This window comes from Pipistrellus hanaki, assembly GCF_964339955.1.
Source record: "Pipistrellus hanaki genome assembly, chromosome: 1".
Lineage (NCBI taxonomy): Eukaryota > Metazoa > Chordata > Mammalia > Chiroptera > Vespertilionidae > Pipistrellus > Pipistrellus hanaki.
This window is the reverse complement of record NC_140503.1, coordinates 95788841-95813427: the sequence shown is the minus strand read 5'-3', so window position 1 is coordinate 95813427 and position 24587 is coordinate 95788841. Positions and strand designations below refer to the sequence as shown.

The window sequence follows — 24587 nt, the reverse complement described above, 5'->3', positions numbered from 1 at the left end:
GGGGTCCAAATGGACCTGCTTTTCAGAATGCTCCTTCTTACATCCAGAAAATGCTCCTTCTTACATATAGAAAAAAGTGAGAGAGGAGATGGAGGCAGGAAGGCTGGGAAAGAGCGGTGGTCATAAATCAAGAGAGGGAGAGGAGCTGTGATCATGGTGCTAAAGGAGGAAGGAAGAAATACCAGGCATTTAGGAGACATTTGAGATAAAAGACACTTACCATAGGATTCCTAGGTTGCTAGTTGGGGACCCAGATTGACAGAAGGTTTATCCTTCACAAAAGAGGTGATGTAGAGAGGAAGCAGGCAGAAAAGGAAAGATGATGACTTTTGATTTGGGCATAACAATACTGAGCGGTCTTGTGGGATTGTTAGATGGGGTGTGTACCAGGCAGAGGGAAATATGCTGGGGAACACTTGCTTATAGTGCCGAAATGGGGGTGACATCCTCTTGCCAAAGGTCCTGAGATAGGATGGCTCAGAAGAGTGAGTACCAAGTATTAGCACTGAGTGACCAAAGTACCTATCTCACAGGTAACAAGAGCAGACACTGAACACGTATTGTGTGCACAAGATGATCCTATTGCCTGAGGTCAATATGCTTCTGATATCATAGGTCTTTATTCCAACACAGCCTGGAGTCTGCCCTTTCCTGTGGACAGTCCTAGTAGGACAGTGGTCGCGCGTGAGCCACATGTGGCTCTTTGGCCCCTTGAGTGTGGCTCTTCCACAAAATACCATGGTCTGTGTGAGTCTATTTTGAAGAAGCGGCGTTAGAAGAAGGTTAAGTTTAAAAAATTTGGCTCTCAAAAGAAATTTCAATCATACTGTTGATATTTGGCTTGGTTGACTAATGAGTTTGCCGACCACTGTACTAGGGGATTAGGGAGGACTTGTGGCTTGCATCTGCAGGTGCCACACAGTGGTGACAAATTCCATTAGGACTATGACTCCTATGGCTAGACTCTCTTCAAAGACACACATTACAAGGGAATAGAGGAATAGAGCATGGAGAGCACAGGGGAATAGAGCATGGAGAGCACAGGAGAACAGGCAGAGCCAAAAAGCACAGAAGGCTGATGGCTACTTACCAGGATGGTGTTCACAGGCATGTGTATTAACATGTTACATGAATTGAAAAAGATGAAATGACACCTTTTCTGACAAAAAATAAGTCTGATTTGACAATCTTGCCTAGTTTTGCTAACAAGGTCCTGTTAAGGACATGCAACATTTTGACAAAAACATATTTAAATCAAAAGAAAAGCTAAAAACCTTAGTTCAGAAGAAAAGCATAAGTGGGGATCCTTCATTCAACATATATTTGCGTTCCTTTTATGGGTTAGTCACTGTACATGGCGTATAGATGTAAATGCAGAAAAGACATGCAATGATTCTAACAGAATGATGAAGACCATGGCTTCCATAGAGGGGTAATGCAGATTGCAACTGGGTCAAAGCAATCAATGACGGTGTTCTGAAATGAATCACAGATTCATTTTACAACAGCTCCTCTGTGAATAGGTTAAACCAGGTACCACCAAATGAAAAAGGTAGCAGATGTAATTAAACATTATTTGTGTGTCTGGTAGAGTCTTTTGGTTTATTTTATAGAACCTGCAAAAGTGAGATGCTACTATAACTGCATGAGAAACTCTTGAAATCAAGTGGATCCCAATTTGTTACTGTCAACAAAACTGAAGGAGAACAAGGTTGAAATATACCTGGTTTTAGAAATTACTTTAGATGACAAATCCAATGAGATTTCTTGACATATAAATCAGATGAAAAAGAAAGAATTTAATGACATTACTATACCAAAATTCCTTCTGTTTCCTTCTATTTCTGGATAGAAACAAAGTCCCTCAGTACTTGTATCTACAAAAATAAAGAATCTGATGATGACCAGTGCTCATTCCAGTAATATGTAATATTCATCCATAGAAGCATGTCAGTATAAAATGTTTTTCTAAAATTCATTTCACTATTCCATTTAATTACTCATTCAAGTTTAATTTGCCTGTATTGTTTTGATCAATTGTGAGTTAATAAAAATAATGATATCTAAGTCTAGAACTTATTTTTAACATTTAAAGATATGAAAAATAAAGAGGATCCATATTTTCATAGAAAAGAAGTATGACAGTGTGATAAAGGACATCAAAAAAATCAAAATATATTACATCATGATAAAATTCTATGGAAAATGGCATGGAAATACAATTTCAAGATGAAAAATTAATATGCAATGTCCAACTATTAAAGAAGAGTGTGTTGAAGACAAATGGCGGCAGAATAGGCAGATGTGTCCTGAGCCTTGTCCTGGAGCAGATAGAAGGAGCAACTAAATCGAATAGCATCCACTGAATTGGCAAAATAGACACAGCTGGTGAGACAATTCCCAGCTGGGAAGGGCAGAGGTAAAATCAGGGTCTGGGCTGGGGAGAAGTGTGAGACCTCTAAGCCCAGAGAAGAAAGAAAGCCGCATAGCACCAAGGCCTCGGCCTTTAAGACAGGCGTAACATATGACCTTGGAAAGGAAGTCCACAGGACTGCTGGTGGCAGGGGATTCGAGATCTAAGCCTATAGCCACGAGAGGCTGAGCCCAGAGGGGGCAGCCTGAACAACTGCCCAAACCTCGCCATGCTGAGGGGAGAGGGACTCACAGTGGCACAGCTCTTTCCCCTCTTTTTGGTCTTTGCTTTTATTCGCTAAACCCAGTTCATAGGCTCTTTCAATACAAACACTCACCTGTGGTTGAGTTGCAGGTGAAGATGTGGACTTTCTAGGGAGAGGCTGGGAGAGGAGAGGGTCAATGAGAGGTGGCTGCAAGTCTGGCACTGAATCATACCTGATGTGCTGGACCTAGACAGCCATTTTCTCTTGTAGAGATAGCCCTTCCCTGCAATCTCCCGGCAACCAATACAGCCACACTCAGATTACACCCTGAGTGTTACAAAAAATTAACAAAAAAAAAAAAACAACCTTGAATAATCCCTGAGAACCCACAGGGACTGGCCTAAAAAGAGGCTGTTCAGTCCCAGCAACCTCCCAAACTATAGTTTGGTCAGAAACAGCTGCTTGAGAAATTAAGATTGAAAGCGGGCAGACAGGCTAAGTAGGAAGATTAATCCCACCTGCTGGCAGTCAAAGCTGTGGAGATAGATACAAACAGAGGAGCATTGGATCCTTGGAGCTTCAACAAACAACCTAACAGGAAACTAAGGAGTGGCAGACAATACAGAACAATGGGATCTTAAACCAACAACCATGGGGCATTAAAACTCGGCAGAAACAAATGAAACTTCACTTTTTCATTTTTATTTTAGAGGCCCAGTGCATGAAATTCATGAATGAGGACAGCGGGAGAGTCCCTAAACCCAGCATGCACCCTTGCGCAATCTGGGACCACTGGACATCCCTCTTGCAACCCAGGACCGCTGGCTCCTAACCACTCACCAACCTGCCTGCTTGATGTCCCCTAACCACTCTCTTGCCTATCTGATTGCCCCTAACTGCTCGCCTACCTGCCTGATCCCCCTTAACCACCTCTGCCTCGGGCCTCGCCACCTCGACTTCATCTGGAAGGATGTCTGGAATGACATCCAGAAGGTCATTCGACTGTCTGGTCTAATTAGCATATTATGTTTTTATTATATAGATTATTTTTGCTGTCTTTTTTCTTTTTACTTTATTTTCTTCTTTTGTTTCTTATTTTTTACTTCTTTTCACATTTTTTCATAATTCTATTTTTATTTTTTTCCAATTTTATTAATGAATTTAAAACATTTTTTTTTACTTCTTTCTCTTTCTCTTATCCATTTATCCTCCTTCTACTTCCTCTATACAGAACTGAGGTCCTCCTCAGATTCATCCAATTCTGCAACCCTGCTTTCTGTATATAAGCTCAGTCTCTACAGATTCTATTCCCACCTTTTCTGGGTATTTGGTGTTTGTATTTTTTGGTTTACCTGTTTGTTCTATGGTGTTTTCTCTCCATATACATATATTCTTTTTCCTTTCTCTTTTCTCTCTTACCATTCTTTTCTCTCCTTGATATCATTGGTGCTCTCTTTTCTCTCCCCTAATTCTATTTTCTCTAGTGGTCATTTATATTGGGATTATAGGTATCGTGAATATATTCGTGTTTTGTTCCCTTGGTGTTGCGTCTTGTCAAGTTGCATTTTGCCCCATTGGGTCCATATGATATAGAGAGCAAGCCACATAACCAGAAACTTGGGGAGAAAACTCCATCCACGAACAGGTCAATAACACTCCAGACCAAACTACAGAGGCAGGAAGAGTGAGACAGTGAAGGAGAGAGCAAAAGGGAGTGTGTGAACATGTGTGGGGTGGGTGTGAGGACATGAGAGAGAGATAATTAGATCCCACAGGACCTTCAGGGGCAGGCAGACTGGGCTTGCCTAGCCAGGCAACCTCTGCTACCATTGCAAACAGTCCCAGGAAAATCGGCTCTACAGCAGAGGTGCACCTTCTTGAAGGGAAGAACTGCTGTGATTTGGAGCCCCACCTCATCTCCACCCAGGGTGCCATCAGACACCACCCATGACTCTACTGCCATCCCCACCAGGGACCTGCTGACTCAGCTGCAGTCCCACAGTCACCAAGACTCCAGCCACCCCTGCCACAGACTCCTGTGAGTTCCAAAGCATGTTCCCCTCTGGCCAGCCAACGCTTTAGCCCAAGGCACTGTGATTATGTGAGCAGCAACTGCATGAGCAGACCACCCCCATCCAAGGAGCAGCAGCCATGTGAGCAGTCTGTACCTGTCTAAAGAGCAGCAGCCTCACATAGCCTGGCCCTGTCCGAATAGCAGCAGCCCTGCACAACTCACCCAAGAGTAGGAGCCCTGTGCAGCCAGCCCCCTCTTAGAAGCAGCAGCTCTGCTGGCATCCGAGGAGCAAAAGCCACCCGCAGCTCGCCCCCATACAAAGAGCAGCAACCTCACAAGCAGCCTGTCCCAATCTACGGTGCAGCAGCCAAGTGAGCAGCTCACCTGAGTATGTGAAGCAGCTCTGTGAGCAGCCTGCCCCCATCCAAGGAGAAGTCACACGAGGAGTCCGCCCCCATCCGAGGAGCAGCAGCTGTGCAAGCAGCCCACCTCCACTAGCCACAGGAGCCACCACTCCTACGGCAACCATGCAAGCAGTACCCACCAAAAGAACAGCTGCTGCCATGATCATCTCAGGAGCAGACACCACCGAAGGAGCTGCTGCCAGCGGAGGTGCAGCCCCTGAACAGCTTGACACCTAGATCCTTCAGTGAAAGCTAAATTGGAGAGACAATGAAACACAACCCCCCAAAAGAAAGGAAAGGAGGAATTACAAAAAAGGAGCTAAAAGAAATGGAGGCGTGCAATAGATCAGAAAAAGAATTCATAAACAAATGGATGAGAAAATCAACAACTTATATAAGAATAAGGAAGAAATAATCAGTGATACAGTGCAACAACAACAACAAAAAAAACAATGGAAAGTTTCAATAGTAGACTAGGAGAAGCAGAGGACCGAATTAGAAGACAGGGAAGCAAAACAGACACAAACTGAACTGCATTGGAGAAGAAGAGAGAGTTTTGGGGCAACATGTAGCAATATATGAATAATAGGATAGGAAGAGGAACAAGGGTAAGAAAACCTATTTGAAGAAATAATGTCAGAAAGCTTCCCTGATGTAAGAAAAATGTCACACAAGCACAGAGAAGACCAAAAAAGATGAACCCGAAAAGACCCACACCAAGACATGTCGTAATTTCATAGGCAAACCGACAGGACAAAGAGAGAATCTTAAAGAGTGCGAGAGAGAGACAGCAAGTTATGTACAAGGGATCTCCCATTAGGTTATCAAATAATTTACCAACAGAATCACATAAGGCCAAAAAGGAATGGAAAGAAGTACACAAAGTGATGCAAAGCAAGGGAATGAATCCAAGGATACTCTATCAAGCAAGGCTATTATTCAAAATTGAAGGGGAAATAAGGAGTTTCACAGACAAGGGGGGGGGGGGGGGGGGGGGGGTTGGGAGTTTATCACTACCAAGCCAGCAATGCAAGAAATGCTAAAGGGAGTGGAGTAAAAAGAAATAAAAGGGGAAGAAGGTATACAGCCAAAAAAAAAAATAAATAAAAATAAAATGAGTACAAATACCTATCAATAATAACTTTAAACGTAAATGCATTAAATGCTCCAACAAAAAGACATCCAATGGCTGAATGGATAAGAAAACATGAGCCATATATATATGCTATCGACATGAGACCCACTTCAAAACAAGGGACTCAGAAAGACTGAAAGTGAAGGGATAGAAAAATATCTTCCATATAAATAGAAATGGAAAACAACAAAAAAAGCTGAGATGGCAATAATTATATCTAACAAAAGAGACCTCAGAGTGAAGGCAATACAAGAGAAAAGGAAAGTCACTTCATAATACTAAAGAGATTGATACAAGATGATATAACCCTGATAAACATATGTGCACCAAACACAAGAGCACCCAAATATTATACATAAATAAACTCCTGGAAGATATCAAAGTAGAGATCAACAACAATACAATCATAGTAGGGAACTTTAATACCCTACTGACATCACTGGGTAAATCCTCTAGACAAAAAAACAACAAAGAAACAGCAATCCTAAATGACTTACTAGATCAGATGGAATTAATTGACATTTTCAGAACATTTCACCCCAAAGCCACAGAATATACGTTCTTCTCAAGTGCACATGGGACATTTTGAGAGACAGACCACATATTGAGAAACAGGAAAAGATTGAAGAAGACTGAATTCATATAAAGCATCTTCTCAAACACTTGGAAGCTAAATAACATGCTATTAAACAACAATTTGGGTTACCCAAAGAGATCAAAGAGGATAATTAAAAACAACCTGAAAATGAATAAAAACACAACAATCCAAAATATATGGAACACAGTGAAAGGAGTCTTGAGAGTGAAATTTACAGGCCTATCTAAAAAAACAAGGAAAAATGGTAATAAATCATCTAGGTCTACAACTCAAAGAATTAGAAATAGAGCAACAAGAAAAGCACAATATAAGCAGAAGGAAGGAAATAATAAATGACATAGTGACAAAAAAAAAAAAAAAAAAAAAATCAATGAGACCAAGAGTTGGTTCATTAAAAGGATAAACAAGATTGATGAACCTCCAGCCAGGCTCACAAGAAAGCAGAGAGAGGACCCAGATAAACAAATTCAGAAATGAAAGAGGTGAAATAACAACAGACTCCACAGAAATAGAAAGGATTGTTTAAAAATACTATAAACAGCACCATTCCAACAAGCTAGACAACCTAGAGGAAATAGACATATTCCTAGGAAAATACAACCTTCCAAAACTCAATCAGAAAGAATATGAAAATCTCAATAGGCTGACAACTATGGAGGAAAAAAAGCTTCCAGCAAACAAAAGCCCTGGGCCAGAAGGCTTCACAGGGGAGTTTTACCAAACATTCAAGGAAGAACTAAAACCTATCCTCCTCAGACTATTCAAAAAAAATTCAAGAGGAAGGAATACTTCCAAGCTCATCAGATGAAGCCAGCATTCCCCTAATCACAAAACCAGATAAAGACAACACCCATCTATAATAATAAAAGGATAATATGCTAATTAGACCAGACGTCCTTCCTTCCAGACAAAGCCCAGCAGGCAGGAGCTGAGGCAGGGGCGGCAGAGGCCTCTGACCATGGCCATTGCAGCGTGTGGGGGCTGGAGATAAAGCCCATACATAAATTTCATGCACCAGGCCTGTAGTTTATGATAAAAACACACAGCAAAGTGGAAATAGAGAGATCATACCTCAACATAATGAAGGTCACATATGAAAACATCATACTCAATAGGCAAAAATAAAAGTATTGCCCTTAAGATCAGGAACAAGACAAGGATATCTGCTTTCACCACTCTTTTCAACACATTACTGGAAGTCCCAGCCATAGTGATCAGACAAAAAGAAGGGGGAAAACAGGCATCCAAATTGGAAAGAAAGAAGTAAAACTGTCATTATTTACAGATGACATAATGCTGTACACAGAAAACTGTAAAAACTCCACCAAAACACTAATAGACCTAATAAATGAATTTGGCAAAGTAGCAGGATAGAAAATTAATATATTGGGTCGGCAGCTAAGTAATTGCGGGTTTCACACATATATGGCTTCAGTTGAATTTTTAGGTTTGCAGACGTAGTACAAATGTAAAACACATTTTGTTATTTGATAGTTGGCTATTCAGCTGTTAATCAGTAAAAAAAGTTTTTTGATCTGTTTTGTAGTTTTCGTTTGGGGTTCATTGAAAAATGGAAAATCAAAAGGAACATTTTCGTCATATTTTGCTTTTTTATTTTCCCAAAGGGAAAAACGCATCGCAAGCTCATAAAAAGTTATGTGCTGTTTATGGTGACGAAGCCTTAAAAGAACGGCAGTGTCAAAATTGGTTTGCCAAATTTCGTTCTGGTGATTTTTCACTCAAAGATGAAAAACGCTCTGGTCGTCCAGTTGAAGTTGATGACGCCCTAATCAAAGCAATAATCAATTCAGACTGTCACAGTACAACACGTGAGATTGCAGAGAAGCTTCATGTATCACATACATGCATTGAAAATCACTTAAAACAACTTGGCTATGTTCAAAAACTCGATACATGGGTTCCTCACGAACTGAAAGAATCACAGTTAACGCAACGCATTAGCAGCTGCGATTTGCTAAAGAAACGTAATGAAAATGATCCATTTTTAAAACGACTGATAACTGGCGATGAAAAATGGGTTGTTTACAACAATATCAAGCGGAAAAGATCGTGGAGCAGGCCAGGTGAACCAACTCAAACAACATCAAAAGGTGATATTCATCAAAAGAAGGTTTTGTTATCAGTTTGGTGGGATTACAAAGGAATTGTCTACTTTGAACTCTTACCACCCAACCGAACGATCAATTCTGATGTCTACATTGAACAACTAACGAAATTAAACAATGCAGTTGAAGAAAAGCGGCCCGAATTGACAAATCGAAAAGGTGTTGTATTCCATCATGACAATGCAAGGCCACACACATCTTTGGTCACTCGGCAAAAATTAATGGAGCTTGGTTGGGATGTTTTGCCACATCCACCATATAGTCCTGACCTTGCACCATCTGATTACTTTTTGTTTTGATCTTTACAAAACTCCTTGAATGGTAAAAATTTCAATAATGATGATGATGTCAAATTGTGCCTGATTCAGTTTTTTGCTAATAAAAACCAGAAGTTTTTTGAACGTGGGATTATGATGCTGCCTGAAAGATGGCAAAAGGTCATTGATCAAAATGGGCAATACATTACAGAATAAAGTTATTTAGTTCCATGAAAAAATTTTTTAAAAAATCCGCAATTACTTAGTTGCCGACCCAATACAAAAATCAGTGGCATGTTTATGCACCAATAATAAACCCTCAGAAAGAGAAACTAAGAAAACAATCCCATTTACTATTGAAATAAAACAAAAATTTAATAAGAGGTGTAAAATTTATATGGAACTCCAAAAGATCACAAATAGACTCAGCAATCTTGAGAAAAAAGAACCAAGTTGGAGTTATCACAATATCTGATATCAAACTATATCAGCGGTCTCCAACCAGTGGTCCGTGAGGTCTGAAAGGTTGGCGACCATGAACTATACTACAAGATCATTGTAACCATAGCAGCCTGGTACTGGCGTAAGAACAGGAAGATGGGTCAATGGAAGAGAACAGAGTGCCCTGAAATTAACCCATGTCTTTATGATCAACTAATTTTTGACAATCGAGGCAAGAGCATCAAATGGAGTAAAGACAGTTTCTCCAATAAATGGTGTTGGGAAAATTGGACAGGTACATGCAAAAAATGAAACTAGACTACCAACTGATACCATACACAGGTATTAACACCAAATGGATAAAAGACTTAATTGTAAGTCATGAAACCATAAAAATCCTAGAAGAAAGCACAGGCAATAAAACCTCAGACATCTCTTGTAGCAACATTTTTGCTGATTATCTCCTATGGTAAGAGAAACAATGGGGAAAAATAAACAATGGGAACTACATCAAACTAAAAAGCTTGTGCACAGCAAAAGAAACCATCAACAAAATGAGAAGGAAACCTACTGTATGGTAGAACGTATTCACCAGTGATACATCTGGTAAGGAGTTATTTTCCAAAATATATAAAGAACTTATACAACTCAACACCCGGAAAACATACAATCCAAATAATAAATGGGCAAAGGTAATGGCTGGTTTTGCTCAGTGGTTAGAAGGGTAATGGGTTCAATTTCCAGTTAAGGACACATACCTGGGTTGCAGGTTCAATCCCCCAAGTTATTTAGCCAAGATCTGGAAACAGTTCAAGTGCTCATCAATAGATGATTTGATTTTTTTTTAAAATGTGTACATTTATACAATGTAATACTATGAGGCTATAAAAAAGAAGAAACTCTTACCTTTGTGACAGTGTGGATATACCTGGAGAGTATGATGGGAAGTGAAAAAAGCCAATCAAAGAGAGACAAATGCCATATTATCTCACTTGTATGTAGAATCTAATGAACAAAATAGAACCAGAGCATGGACACATGGAACAGACTGACAGACCTCAGAGAGAAGTGTGGTGGTGAGGAGACTGGAAGAGATTAGCCAAAGAACATATGCATATATGCATAATAGCCCATGGACACATATAATAATGTGGTGAAGACTGGAGGGTATGAGGGTGGCGTCTGGGTGGAGTTGGTAAAGGAGGGGGAAATGGGGAACATTTGTAAGAGTATCAACCTTTGGTGTTTGTTTTTTTTTTAAGAAAAGGAGTTTTCAGGACAGATTTTCCAAATAGTCAAAATTCTCTAGCAATAAATTAATTTACCAAAGAATTAAACCACTAAAGTTATCAAATTTACCTATTTTAAAATTTAAAGCAATTATTAGATGGACTTGTTTTCAGCAAATTGGCCTGTTTGATAATAGGAAGCCAAAGGAGAAGAAATAGCCAATGGCAGCGAGTGCCATGAGCATTCAAGAGCTAAAGGAGGCAAAAGGTCTTTTAGGCAACCTTACAACAACATATCCTGCACAGAATAGCGATTGAAAAGAAGTCACCTGTGGAATACTGAATGGAAAGAGAAAAGGTAGAGATGGTATAGAAGTTTTCACTAAGCAGAAGAGTAGAGAGGAACACGTCAGGAAGGTGTTGGCTATTGTTCATTTTATTGTTTAACCTGTGAGACTCAAATAAATCATTTCATATGTTGAATGGAAAGCTCCAGCATTTAAAGAAAAATTGAAGCAATGAATAGAAGGGTGAGAGGAATTGATACCTTGTGTTCCAGAAAAAAAGGAGTGAATGAGACCTGCTATAGATGTGAAGGGGGAAGATATATACTTCCCTAACTCCTTCCTTCCAGAGCAATTCTTGTTAGGTCAGATAATTGCTGAATTTCCTTTTATCATGATGATCAAGGCATGTGTTACCAACTTAGAGGCTCTAATGCAATTTCATGTAAATCTAATCAGAAAAACTTCAGAATGATGTTGGTTTGCACCCTGAATTCACTGGAAGAACCAAACCCAAAAGTATGTCACTCCTATAGCTGGTTTTCACAGCACTAACATTAAGTGTAAAAAATGTTAATTCTCGTTTTCCATCATTCCCAAGCCCTCACTCATCCCCACTGTCACTTTCCTTCTCTTGCCATATCCTACCCTTCTTTCAATGGCTTTCCACTTTACCAGGCCAAGAAAGCAAAATTTTGTTTTTATTCCCCCCACCCCAATACATTCAAAGTTTCACAAGTATTTAAAGTGTACAATGATTTATTCTTTCTCTTAAAAACATTGATTTAAAATAATAATAATAATAATAATAATACACCCAGTTGTCTCAAATCAAGTCAGTGGTCTGCTTAACTAAAGATCACCAATATTACATCAGCATTATACCATATCAAAATTATTACCTAATCATTATTGAGGAATTATCAATTCCTATAATGAACTTACTGTCTTGAATATGTTGTTATTTTCTAGTCAATTGAGGACCTTCTTTAAATTAAAGCTTAGCAATTTGCCAAGTCAGGAATAGAATCACACAGGACTCTATCTATAATAATAAAAGCATAATATGCTAATTAGACCACACATCACGGATGAAGCTGGGGCTGCTAGGGGTTGGCTGCAAAGGTCAAGGCAAGCTGCCACAGCTGTGAGGGCCAAGCCCCTTGCACAATTTCGTGCATGGGGCCTCTAGTTGTAATATAACATCCTAGTCACAATATCATCATGTAACACCTTTCTCCTAATACTCTTTTCTTCTATAGCACATGTGTCAAACACAAGGCCCGCGGGCCAAATCCAGCCCGCCAGGCCTTGCAATGTGGCCCGCACTGCGCTGTCATCACTGCACTCCGCTGTCAGTTTATGACATTGTCAGTTTATGACTGTTCAGTAAACCATTCGGCCCGCGATTTAGGCTGGATTTTAGATTTTGGCCCCTTCTCTGATTGAGTTCGACACCCCTATTCTATAGGAATCCAAATGAGAAGATTTATGATCATTGTTTAAGTTTTATCTCTCCTTTGTAGCTAAGGACCATGGAAAAGTGAGATAAGCTGGTACTGGAAAGAGAAGGAAAAAAAAAACTCAGGAGAAATTCCACACACACCTGGGATAAAATATATTTTGCTTTCTTTTACAAACCATCTAGGAAACCAATGCTTCTGATCTTTAGAGAACTTATGCAAATATCAATTCTTAAAGAAAAATTTGTGACTCTCAGGATAGAAAATTACTGACATAGAATATTCACAGCTGATTGGCAACATTGCTTCAAATAGAAAATTCTAAAAATATACCGTATTTTTCGGACCATAAGACGCACCAGTTTTTAGAGAAGGGAAATGAAGAAAAAAAGATTCTGAAACAAATAGTGTCTTAAAATATTTTATGTGCATTAAAACCCAACATCACAGTCATAAACACATGTAATCAACCCTGTAAAGTAAACAGCAGCATTTAGAACCATTTTATAGCCGGGCAAGCACACAGAGACCACACAGAGCCGGGCAAGTAAAAAAACTTTTTTTTTACAGTATATGTGTAGGCTATATTTGGACCATAAGACACAGGGACTTTTTCCCCCCACTTCTGGGGGGGAAAAAGTGCGTCTTATGGTCCGAAAAATACGGTAACTTAAGACAAAAGAAAGAAACCCCCAAGAGAACTAGTATCAAACAATATATTTGGGGGAGGTCATTACAAAGGATTCTAGTGGGAAATGAAAACTTACACTAGTGATTAACATAGGCCTTGCTTTTTTTGAAAGAAAAAATATATATAAATTAGCAACCTACCGTCTGTTTGAGATTTACTGAGAAATATTGTGCTGGCTCGAGGATGGTCTGAAGGATTGAATTCCATGTTCAAATCTTTAAAGAAAGAAACAGAAAATACATGAATATCCATCTGATAACAGTGTCAAAATTAATTTTCAATTTTTTCAACCTTACATTGCTAACATATGGTCAAGGATTCAAGGAAAAAAATCCTACAGTTATTGCTCATAGATTCTTCTAGATTCAATTAAGAACACTTTTATTTGGAAATTAAGACAAAGTCATACATCAAAATTAGGCACTTGGCTGGAGATCTATTAGCCTAAAACTCCACTGTCTTTTTACAAGTATGCTCTGTACCTGAGCGACTACAAAATAACAAGATGCTATAACATGCAATTAAAGAGTTAAGTGCTACAACTGATTCATCAAAACTTTATAGTTAAGTAATATGTCCTTGCTAAAGGTGATTTTTTAAAAAAATAATAAAACCTAGCCAGCTTTAAGACATTTTAGCACCCACACACTCTTCTTCATTAATAGTGTTAATTTCTGGGGGGGGGGAGGCAAAACACCCTTTAGAGCAAAGACTATAAACTGGCCTTTTGTGAGCATAATCTGGGACACGGACATGTTTTGTTTGATCCATACATTTTTTTTAATTTAATGCAATGTATATAATTTTTACATTTTCAAACATACTACAAAGAAAAAAAAAAATCCGTATTTCCAGTTTCTTTTGAGAAATCAGATCATTTGGCGGCACCAGGCCTCCACCCCAATGGCCATAATCTGCAGGAATGCAACAGCTGCCAGCCCCTCAGGTAGATCCTAAGGGTCCAGTCCCTAGTGGTTGCCCCTCTCACTTCCCTGACACTCATCAGGTGTTGCTCCTCACTTTCAGACATTCCTACCCCTATGGGCATTTGGTTTTATAATCACTGCCTTAGAACCATTTCCAAGGGCATGTATAGACTTGTAAGGTATATAACAATTTAGAATTCCATAATAGAAGAATTTTTCCAGTGAGTGAGTGAGTGAGAGAGAGAGAGAGAGAGAGAGAGACAGACAGACAGACAGACAGAGACAGATACCATAAGAAAAGGCTGAGTAAGAAAAACAAAAGAATTAAGTTATGGGAGGAAAGAAAGACCAAAATCATTAAAAAGTCAGAATGATCTTAAAATTAGCTTCCAGCAACAGAATAAAAACTATTTTGAGTTCAACAACTTATAAAGAAACACCTAAGGAAAAAAAAGACAAGGATGATCATATATACACCAGAGGCAACATTTAGACATCCTCAAATTACCTTTGCAGTGAGGCAATTTTTCCTACATCAGCCAATGACTATACTACATCAATCACTGTACTATAGCTCCTGGCCTCTTATTGGATGCTTAATTAAGAAACACCTATTGAATCTTATGCTATTTCAATTATCTGGTGCTTCTAGGACAACTATTAAAAGTGCACATAGTATACTAGTCTCGTAGCTAAAGGCATTGGATTTTTTTGTTTTGGTTTGGTTTTTGTTTTTTTTGTTAATCTTCACCCAAAGGATATTTTTCCAATGATCTTTTAGAGTGAGTGGAAGAGAGAAAAAAGACAGAGAAACATCGATGTGAGACAAACACATTGACCGGTTGCTTTCTGCATGCACCCTGACCAGGGCCAAAGCCAGGGCGGAGTCTGGGTCTAAGGTATGTGTCCCAGGCCACTACTCTACCCACTGAGCAAAACCGGCTATGGCAAGGCATTTTGATGGAAGGAGAGAGATAAGCAAAAGAAAAGTTTCTCAAACTTGCCTCAATTAAACTTGCCTAGGTAAGATTAGGCCAGAAATTTCCTGGTAAAAATAAGGGTTTCCTAATCAACTAGGATTTTGTTATAAAAGAGTTAAATAACAAATGTGCTAAGTTATTAATTTTTTGGAGACTTTTTGGCATATCCAATTTGAAAGTTTTTTTTTTTTTTTAATATATGTGTATTGATTTCAGAGAGGAAGGAAGAAGGAGAGAAAGATAGAAACATCAATGATAAGAGAGAATCATTGAGTGGCTGCCTCCTGCATGCCCTCCCACCGGGGATCAAGCCCGCAGCCCAAGCATGTGCCGCTTGGCTGCAATCGAACCTGGGACCCTTCAGTCCGCAGGGTGACCCTCTATCCACTGAGCCAAACCGGCTAGGGCAAAATTTAAAGTTTTTACATAATTTCATCCATGATGAATATAGTTAAGTTTCAAAAGCCTTAACCTATCATTCCCAGAGAAAAGGTCCAGTGAAACCATTGTGCATGCAATGCTTCCTGCCTAGCAGTTAGCGGGGGAGCAACACCAAGAACTCAGTCCACTAGGCTTGGACAGTGACAGCACCCCAAATTCTTACATTGTTCCCTTCATACCCAATTCAGACTCATCAACAGTTCAGTTGCTTTTTTCTTTGGAGCCAACAGAGGACCCAGAATATCCTAAGATTGCTATTTCTTTGGGAATTGAGTCCTGCTGCTTTTACTAGTAAATTCAAGAATGTCCTAAAGACAATCACTGACTCCCTAAAAGATTAGGATTTGGTGCTATAATGACAAACCCTAAAAGTTGTTAAAAATGGGTGTTAGGGGGGAAGATCAAACAAAGGACTTGTATGCATGCATATAAGCCTAAACAATGGCCACAGATACCAAGAGGGTGAGGGCATGAGTGAAGGGATAGGGGGTGGGGCAATGGGGGAATAATGACACATATGTAATACTTTAAAGAAAAAAAGAATAGGGGACTTTACAGACTGAGAGGGCTTCTAAAAAAAGGCATGTTACAGTAGTAATTATCAGTATACCTGGCTATTCCACCATTAAAAAAAACATGTGAAAGTATTTTATTCAAATGGAAATAGGTGAAGAAGGAAAGCATGATATTATTCTGAGGAGAAAATATGCATAGGCCTAGAAAGCATATTAAAAATATATACACTAATAGATGGTTAGATTAGAATTAATGCAATTGTGCCTTCTTTTTGCTTTTCTGTGTTTTCTAAGTTTTCTGCATTTAGTATGCTTTTATTGGTTTTTAACTTTTGTGATTTAAAACACTTACTTTTAAAAACATGTTAAGAAAAATGACTTGAGCTCTTATTTTCCTCTAGGTAGCTGGACTATTATTTCTCTAGCACATGCTGGTTCAACCAGGTGACGCCCAGAACTCTCTTGGCTGTGGCTGTTGGACCCCTCCCGGAAGTCAGGGAGATGAACATGCAGCCACAAAGATTAATCTCCCCACCAACACTGTCCATCTGCTGTAGGAACTCATAATGAAAAGTGACTGGCACTGAAGAACCCCTGAGTGGAGGAGTCTTTATCCTGCCAGCAGCTACCATGTCTCTACTGTACACTTCTGGTCTAAATAGGGCCATGAGGGAAAGGGTAAAATGACTGTTTGTTCTTCCGTGCAGAACCTAAGCAGCAGGAATCATTTCACACTCTCCCTATCAAGTGTGACACAGGAAAATATCTGCATTTTCCTTTATGATTAAGTTATAACCCTTGGTCTGATTCTATGCTCACTGTGTCACAGGTGGTTTTCTACATGGTTGACAGGCCAGGTATCATCTCTACCTGGTTCAGTGACACAAAACAAGTCATGAGTTCAGAGGAGTCTTCAAGATCAGGGTTTGATCTAATACTCACAGATGAGGTGAGTGAGGCTGAGATTGTCATCTAGTTGGGTGATAACAGAACTGGATCAGAACTCTGGTCTCCGGCTAGAATTACCTAGTCCAAAGCTTTTCCCAGAACCCCTACTAGAACAGTCCTTGCCTCAGATCCCGAATGCCCTAGAATAGCGGAAGCCAACCTTTCAGACCTCACAGACCACCAGTGGTCTGCAGACTATGGGTTAGCGACCACTGCCCGAGAAGGACTAAAACCTGACTGATAACAGAGGAAAAGACAAATACCCCTCAGCGGAGTTCACATACCCTTCTTTAAATCTACTCTAGAATTTAAACTTTAAAATCCAGATCCTGGGTGAGATAATCAGAAAGTTTTCACACAAAGAAAAAGCAAGGAAATCTCTGCTTCTGGACATAGAAGAGTATGCAGGCTGCTGAGGAAAATGGAGATCACCAGCAAATTTTTATTTGAAAACACACCCAGATGGTTATACAGGTTAGAGAGCAACATTTCTGAACTGCGTGGACATTGCTTAGAAAAGAAAGCATTAAAAAGAAAACCAAAAAACAAAAAAAAACTTTTAATAACATACTGGTTTGCATTTATCTTCAATCCTAACCCAGATATATTTCAAAACTGAAGAGTATGAAGCAATAAAACTACAACAGGGGCAAGCCAATAGGCTAACTTTAACTTTGTACAGCACATGTTTGAAGGACAGATTTCTCTAAATCACCCTAAAATGAGGATGGCCGAACCAAAGAACCCAGCTGATTTAGCACTAATTTAAATATCAAAATAGCAGAAAACAAAGGTACAAAGAATTGCCAGATGTTTCCTACAAACCAAGTTTAAGACAGTAGCCCCAGATTTTGAGGAGAAATATATTAACTCTACAAAATGTGCTGTAGTGCTTTGGCCCGTTTGGCTTGGTCAGCCCATGGACCAAAGAATCGGGGTTCCATTCCAAGTCAAGGGCATCTACCTGGCTTGCAGGCCTGATCCTGGGTCAGGGCGTGTGCAAGAGGAAAACCAATCAATGCATCTCTCTCACATCAATATCTCTCTCCTCCCTCTATGTCTCTCCACACACGCCGCCCCACTCCTCCCCCCCCCCCCCCCCAAAAAAAGAGCAATGTTTGAAAAAAATATCTTTGGGTAAGGATTAACAACTTCCCCAAAAAAATATGCTTTGACAAGGACACTCCAATTTGGGGGGGATTTAAAAACAATAGGGGAAAGCATTCTCACAAGCCAAGACAAGAAAGAGCTGAAAGATTCACCACCACCCAATCAGTATTACTAGAAATGTTAAAAGGTCTTTGTTAAGAAGAAGGGAAAAATAAAAAATATAAGAAAATATCACAAAGAAAATAATTCTCTGTGACAAAAACAAACACATTATAAAAGCTGTGGGTCGACCAAGACTAAAGCTAGTAGTACATAGGTTTAAAGGCAAATGTAGGAAGATCATGAGTAACTGCAATAGTAAATTAAGAGGTACACACAAATACACAAACACACACGAAATAAAAAATGGCAAAAAAATAAAAGTGAAAAGGACTGAGTAAAAATGGTAGTATTTTATAATGTTTTCAAACTTAAGTGACCATCAACTTAAAACAGATTGCTTATAAACTTGGTATATATGATGCACATGGTCACCGCAAACCAAAAACCTACAAGATATATGAGAATTAAACATAACACTACAAAAAGTCATCAACATACAAGAGAAGAAAGCAAAAGAGTAATGAACAGAGAAGAACTACAAAAAACAATTATAAAACAAAGTGATAATTGTATATTTATAATTGCTTTACATACAAATGGATTAAATGCTCTAATCAAAAGACAAATGGATAAAGAAGATATGGTGATGTTTTATATAATATTACTGAACTATAAAAAAGAATGAAATCTTACCATTTGAAACTACATGGATGAACCCAGAGGGTAATATGCTAAACAAAATAAGTCAAAAAGAGAAAGATAAATACCATATAATTTTAATTATATGGTACAGAGGACAAACTGATGGTTGCCATATGGAAAGGTGGTTGGGGGGCTGGGTGAAAAAGAGAAAGGGACTGAAAAATACTAATTGGCAGTTATAAAACAGGGAGCTGTAAAGTACAGCATAGGGAATATAGTCAATAATAGTATAATAACTTATTAACAACTATGTATGGTGCCAGATGGGTACTAGAATTATTGAAGAGAATCACTTGGTAAATTATATAAATGTCTAGTCACTACGTTGTAGATCTGTATATGTATAGGTATTCTACACACACACACACACACACACACACACACACACAAACGCACGCACGCGCACAATTATTCACATATACACACATCCTTCTTCGGCATTATGCCTACCCTGTGTCTGAGCCTGTGCTATATGACAGGCAAGGTCCCTAACTCATAGAATTACCAGTCTAAGTGTTTGAAAGTTTAAAGATTATTATTCTGTCTGGTCACATTTTATATTACAAATTTACCTATTTTATTTATTTATTTTTAGAGAGAGAGGAAGAGAGACATTAATTTGTTGTTCCGCTTATTTATGCATTCACTGGTTGATTCTTATATGTGTCCTAACCTGGAATCAAAACGAAACCTTGGCATATCAGAATGACCTTCTAACCAACTGAGTTACAGGCCTGGGTAGTGGCTTTTCCAGGATACTGCTTCATCTTAACATTGCTCCCCTCTGAGCATTTTGCTGATTACCACTAAATCCACTGGAGGTCAGGCAAGGAAGGACATGTAAAAGGTTATGAACAGTCAATATGGCACACATGGGGCTGTGGGTGGGAGAGAGACAGTAAGAGCAACAAGATCAGTGCTAGTCTTGGCTCACTTGCATATTAGATTTAATAGAAGCAGAGGTACAAGTTGACACATCCAATAATATTTTATTATATCCACAGTATTGGAGATAGACTTTTACTGGCTTTCGTGTTTAGTCTTCACTTCCCTGCTTAGATGGCTGACCTCGTTCCCCACATCCCTTTGCTTTGTGTTCCACCAACACAATATTCTTTCAATTTTTCATGGGCTTGATTAAACCATTCCCTCTGGCAGGAACAACCCTCTCTGGGTTGGCCCAACTGGTCACTCCTGTTTCTACCTCAAGTCCAGACTGAGGCTTATGGTTCCTGGAAGAACTCCTGACTTATCTAAGTCACTCACTTGCCCTTCTCCATTCCCACCAGTCTTAAAACATGTCTGTGATATACCCATAACCACTGGTTTGAATGTGTATCCCCCAAATATGTCCTGACTAAAGTTCAGTCAATGCATTCAAATGTGTTTTCTATGCCAGCAAGGTATTGAACCAACAAATGGATAGTTCAGGAAGACAAGGAAAGAGAAAAGAGAGAAGAGGAAGAGGAAGAGGAAGAGGAAGAGGAAGAGGAAGAGGAAGAGGAAGAGGAAGAAAAAGAAAAAGAAAAAGAAAAAGAAAAAGAAAAAGAAAAAGAAAAAGAAAAAGAAAAAGAAAAAGAAAAAGAAAAAGAAAAAGAAAAAGGAAAAAGAAAAAGGAAAAGGAAAAGGAAAAGGAAAAGGAAAAGGAAAAGGAAAAGGAAAAGGAAAAGGAAAAGGAAAAGAAAAAAGCAGAAAAGGCAGATTCAGGCCAAAATGTGTGATGCCTTGAATGCCAGAACAAGAAGCTGTATCTTTCCTGTAACTGAAGAGGCACAAACCACTGATTCTGTTTCAACAACTGAAACTTTCATAGGAGAGGGGTACATAATAGAAGAGAGATTTTCTTATAGATTCTGGGAAATTGGAGGACCTGTTACAAGAAGAATCAACAGGGCTATAAAGAAAAGGCAACCTCGAAGCGCAGATGGGATCATTACTCAGAAAAAAAGGTACATTTTAAATGCTAATCTTTGCAGTGTTCAAGGACTAATCTTTGCAAGGACAATGACAGAAAGTAGACCCAGGGGACTCACTAGTTTTAGATTTTTTTCCTACCCTCTGGCCATATGTAAAGGCTGACTTGAGATGAAATGCCAGCGTGCGCAGTCTTTTCAGGGTGCTAAACCTGCTGCTCTCAGAGTTCTGGCACCATAAAGATTCAACCTTGTCTCTACTTATTTGACTCAGGTAGCAGTGGGCACCAGGACCCATTTACTGTCCAGTTTCAATTTGACTGCTGGTGTTTACCTTTAGAAAGACTTCCACTGAAAAAAATTTAAAGGTGATGTGACATGTTTTAATTCAAAATAAAAGAACAGAAAAATTATGCAGATATATTAATTGACATCACTTGGTTTATCCTGGCATCAGATTATTAAGCATATATTTCAGCAGAAGATAAGATAAAACATGTAGAATTAAAATCTAAGAGACTAAATTCTGGTTTCTGCTTGGCCACTTTAGAAAATCATGTTACTTCTCTGAGTCTCAATAAAATAAGGGTGATGGTGATACACGGATGGCTTCTAGAGGTCCTATGATAATCAAAGACAACCTAGTGGGATATGTGGATCCCACATAAAGGCTGAGTTGGTCCTCATCCACCAGAGTCAGTACCACTTTAGAGCAGGAACTATAGGTACAAGGTTCAAATGTTCAACAATATTTGACAAATAAGTTGAATAATGAGAATAAAAGAAAAGAATGATCAACTGAAGTAGTTCTTCTCAACAACCTAAGGAAAGGAAAAAGAAAAACTGGCAAGGATCAACCATTAACTCAAATATAGACTAATTCAAAAAGAATTAATCTCCTGGATTATTAATATTGAATACCGGGCAAATAACCAGGTTTTTTAAGTATAAGCAATATTGATCAAATCTGCAACTGTACACAACTAAAAAGTATGACACCCTGAAAACCAGTAAAGAGACATTTGAGTCCCCTATTATTACTTAATTCAATAGTCAACAAGTTTTTATTCTGAATCAACTCATGCAGGCATTCTGCACAGGAAATGCAACAGTAAATGGCCCTGTGACCATCCATTGTTTCAAGTCTGGGTTGGAGTGTGAAGCAGACAAATCAGCTGGCACAAACAAATGCTATGGGAGAACCAAGGAGAGAGCTAAGACTTGCTGTAAGAACAGGTTAGTTAGCCAAGCTAAAGGGGAGCCGAGGAAAGGTATTTAGGCCAGCAGTTGCCAACCAGTGCCTGCAGACCACTGGTGGTCCATGAGGTCCAAAAGGTTGGCAACCGCTGGTTTAAGGAAACCTTTGGAACAGCAGTTGCCAACTGGTGGTCCCTGGATCACTGATGGTCTGTGAGGTCCGAAAAGTTGACGACCGCTGATTTAGGCAGAAGAATCGGTATAATAAAGACAGAAAGTTGAGAGAAAAGAGATGGAACACGGCCTTTAAGACACACAGTAGAATATATAAGAGAGGAAGTGGCAAGAAAAACTTCAGGGAAGGGTGGGGATTTTATCTCAAAGGCACCAGGGAATTATTGAAGGAGTGGAGTGACATGATCAAACACACTTACGAAAAACCATCATGGCTGCATGGGGGGGGGGGGGGGAGAATAACCAAAGGAGGGCAAGACTGGAGGACAGGTTACCAAGGAGGAAACTGTGGCCGTAATCCAAGTGGGAGGGAAGGTAGCTGAGAGAAGTAGATGGACATGAAGATATTATACTAAGAAATGAAATTATACTAGGCAAAGCACAAAGACAAGAGGCAGACAAGGATGACATCTGGTGGTTGGCAATGGGGCTATGCACTGAGATTAAGTACAGGGGAGGGAGGGAGCAGGGATGACCCACGGAGGCAGATATGCTGCTGTGTTTAACTTACCTCCTGTTAATTCAGTTAAACCCCATACATTAAGCTGTGCCAATGCCTTAAACTGCTTCCCACCCCTTTCTCCCTAGTACAAACAAGATAGCCTGTTACCATCCAGCACAGTGGAAGCTTCCAGCCAGGGTAGCAGTGCCTGCTGCAGCTTTTCTGGAATTTCAATGACATTGTGTCACTCATGACCTCTCGATTTATTTTCTTTGTTGATGATCAGAGAATAAGCAGCCCATAACATGAATTTCTATCCCAAATGAGGCTTACAACTGCTTATTTTCTAGCAAATAACAAAAAATTTTCAGCCCTAGCTGGTTTGGCTCAATGGATAGAGTCTGGGGACTGAACAGTCCCAGGTTCGATTCCAGTCAAGGGCACATGCTCGGGTTGTGGACTTGATTCCCAGTAAGGGGGGCATGCAAGAGGCAGCCGGTCAATGATTCTCTCTCATCATTGGTGTTTCTATCTCTCTCTTCTCCCTACCCCTCTCTGAAATATATATATATATATTTTTTTATTCTCAGCTCTGAAAGTTTTCCTTATCATCTGTTTATATTCATAAATTCCCAAAGGAACTTTTGATATTTTTTGCCTTTTCTTTTCTCTCCAAGTTAAAGATGTGCTGCCAAATTTAATCATTTTAATTATTTAAAATTCTGCTCCATATGTACAGTACTTTCCAAGGTCTTGGTAGAATTTATTTCAAATTGTAATCTCATAGTTCCACTAATTCCCCCCTTCCTTTCTAATCTTGGTGCTGCCAGGGTTTGATTATTCATTGCCCTCCACCAGCTTATGCCTCTTTAGAATCCTATCACTGAAAAGTCCCTGGTTCTTTCTTCTGTAAGATTCAATAATGCAAAACCCTAGCTTGAATTCCTCTAGTGAAAGGAGTCACTTAGAATCATGAAGACAAGGAACATGCATCTGTGAAAAGATGGACAAACCTTTGCTTTCAATGTGCAGAAATACCAGTTTATCATCAGAATTATCTTATTTTGTATCAATTTCCCCAAATGTCCCTGCTAAGTAATAATGTAACTGACATACAAAAGAACACTGAGGAATGCCTTCTTCATAGAAGCAGCAGGAAAAGGCAAATGGAAAGGGTGTACCTGGTAACAGGGCCCTCCTGACAGGAGCACACAAAGGACCACACAGCTGGTCTCTGACTTGCAGGATGCTTGCTGGTGCTTCTGATCCCTGTAGTGGGTGGCTTTTCAATCCATCACCAATCGCATTACTTTGAAAGGGACAGGTATATGTGTGCCATACTGCTTCCTCTTAGGTTCAGAATGACCCTCATCCTGGTTCTGGGCATCAGAGTCTCCTGTTTTTCAAGGGTTCTTGGAAGGCCCCTTCCTTACCATCCTCCCAGGCTACAAAGGCAAAGCAACAGTAAAGGGCTGATAGCAGGATGAGAAGAAGCTACTATTAGTTAATGAGGAGATCTTAAGGAGTGAAAATGTGGGAGAAAAGTAGTGAACAAAACTATCCAGTCACAAGACGGGGATCCTATGTTGCTGGTAAAGCAACTCTAATGCCACTCCAAAAGAGGCAGGCAAAAAAGCTCCACTAAGTGACTGCTGAAAAAAAAGCATTGTTTCTTTGGATCTAAAAGTGCTATATATTGTTATTTTAGTGGAAAATGTTTTATTACTTTATAATAATATTCATATTTAATCATAAAAATTCCTATTGAATCTACTTCTGGAAGTCTATAGCTGAGAAATAAAGATTTGATTTTCTAG

General features: G+C 39.3%; 1 protein-coding gene across 1 annotated transcript in view; it reads right to left on the bottom strand.

Moving 5' to 3' along the window:
* Window positions 1-24587, bottom strand: part of CCNY (cyclin Y) — a 145838-nt gene that overhangs the window by 65874 nt on the left and 55377 nt on the right. The window contains exon 2 of the mRNA XM_084877104.1: window positions 13401-13475. Coding sequence (XP_084733230.1) covers window positions 13401-13475 — 75 coding nt within the window. The remainder of the gene's footprint in view (window positions 1-13400; window positions 13476-24587) is intronic.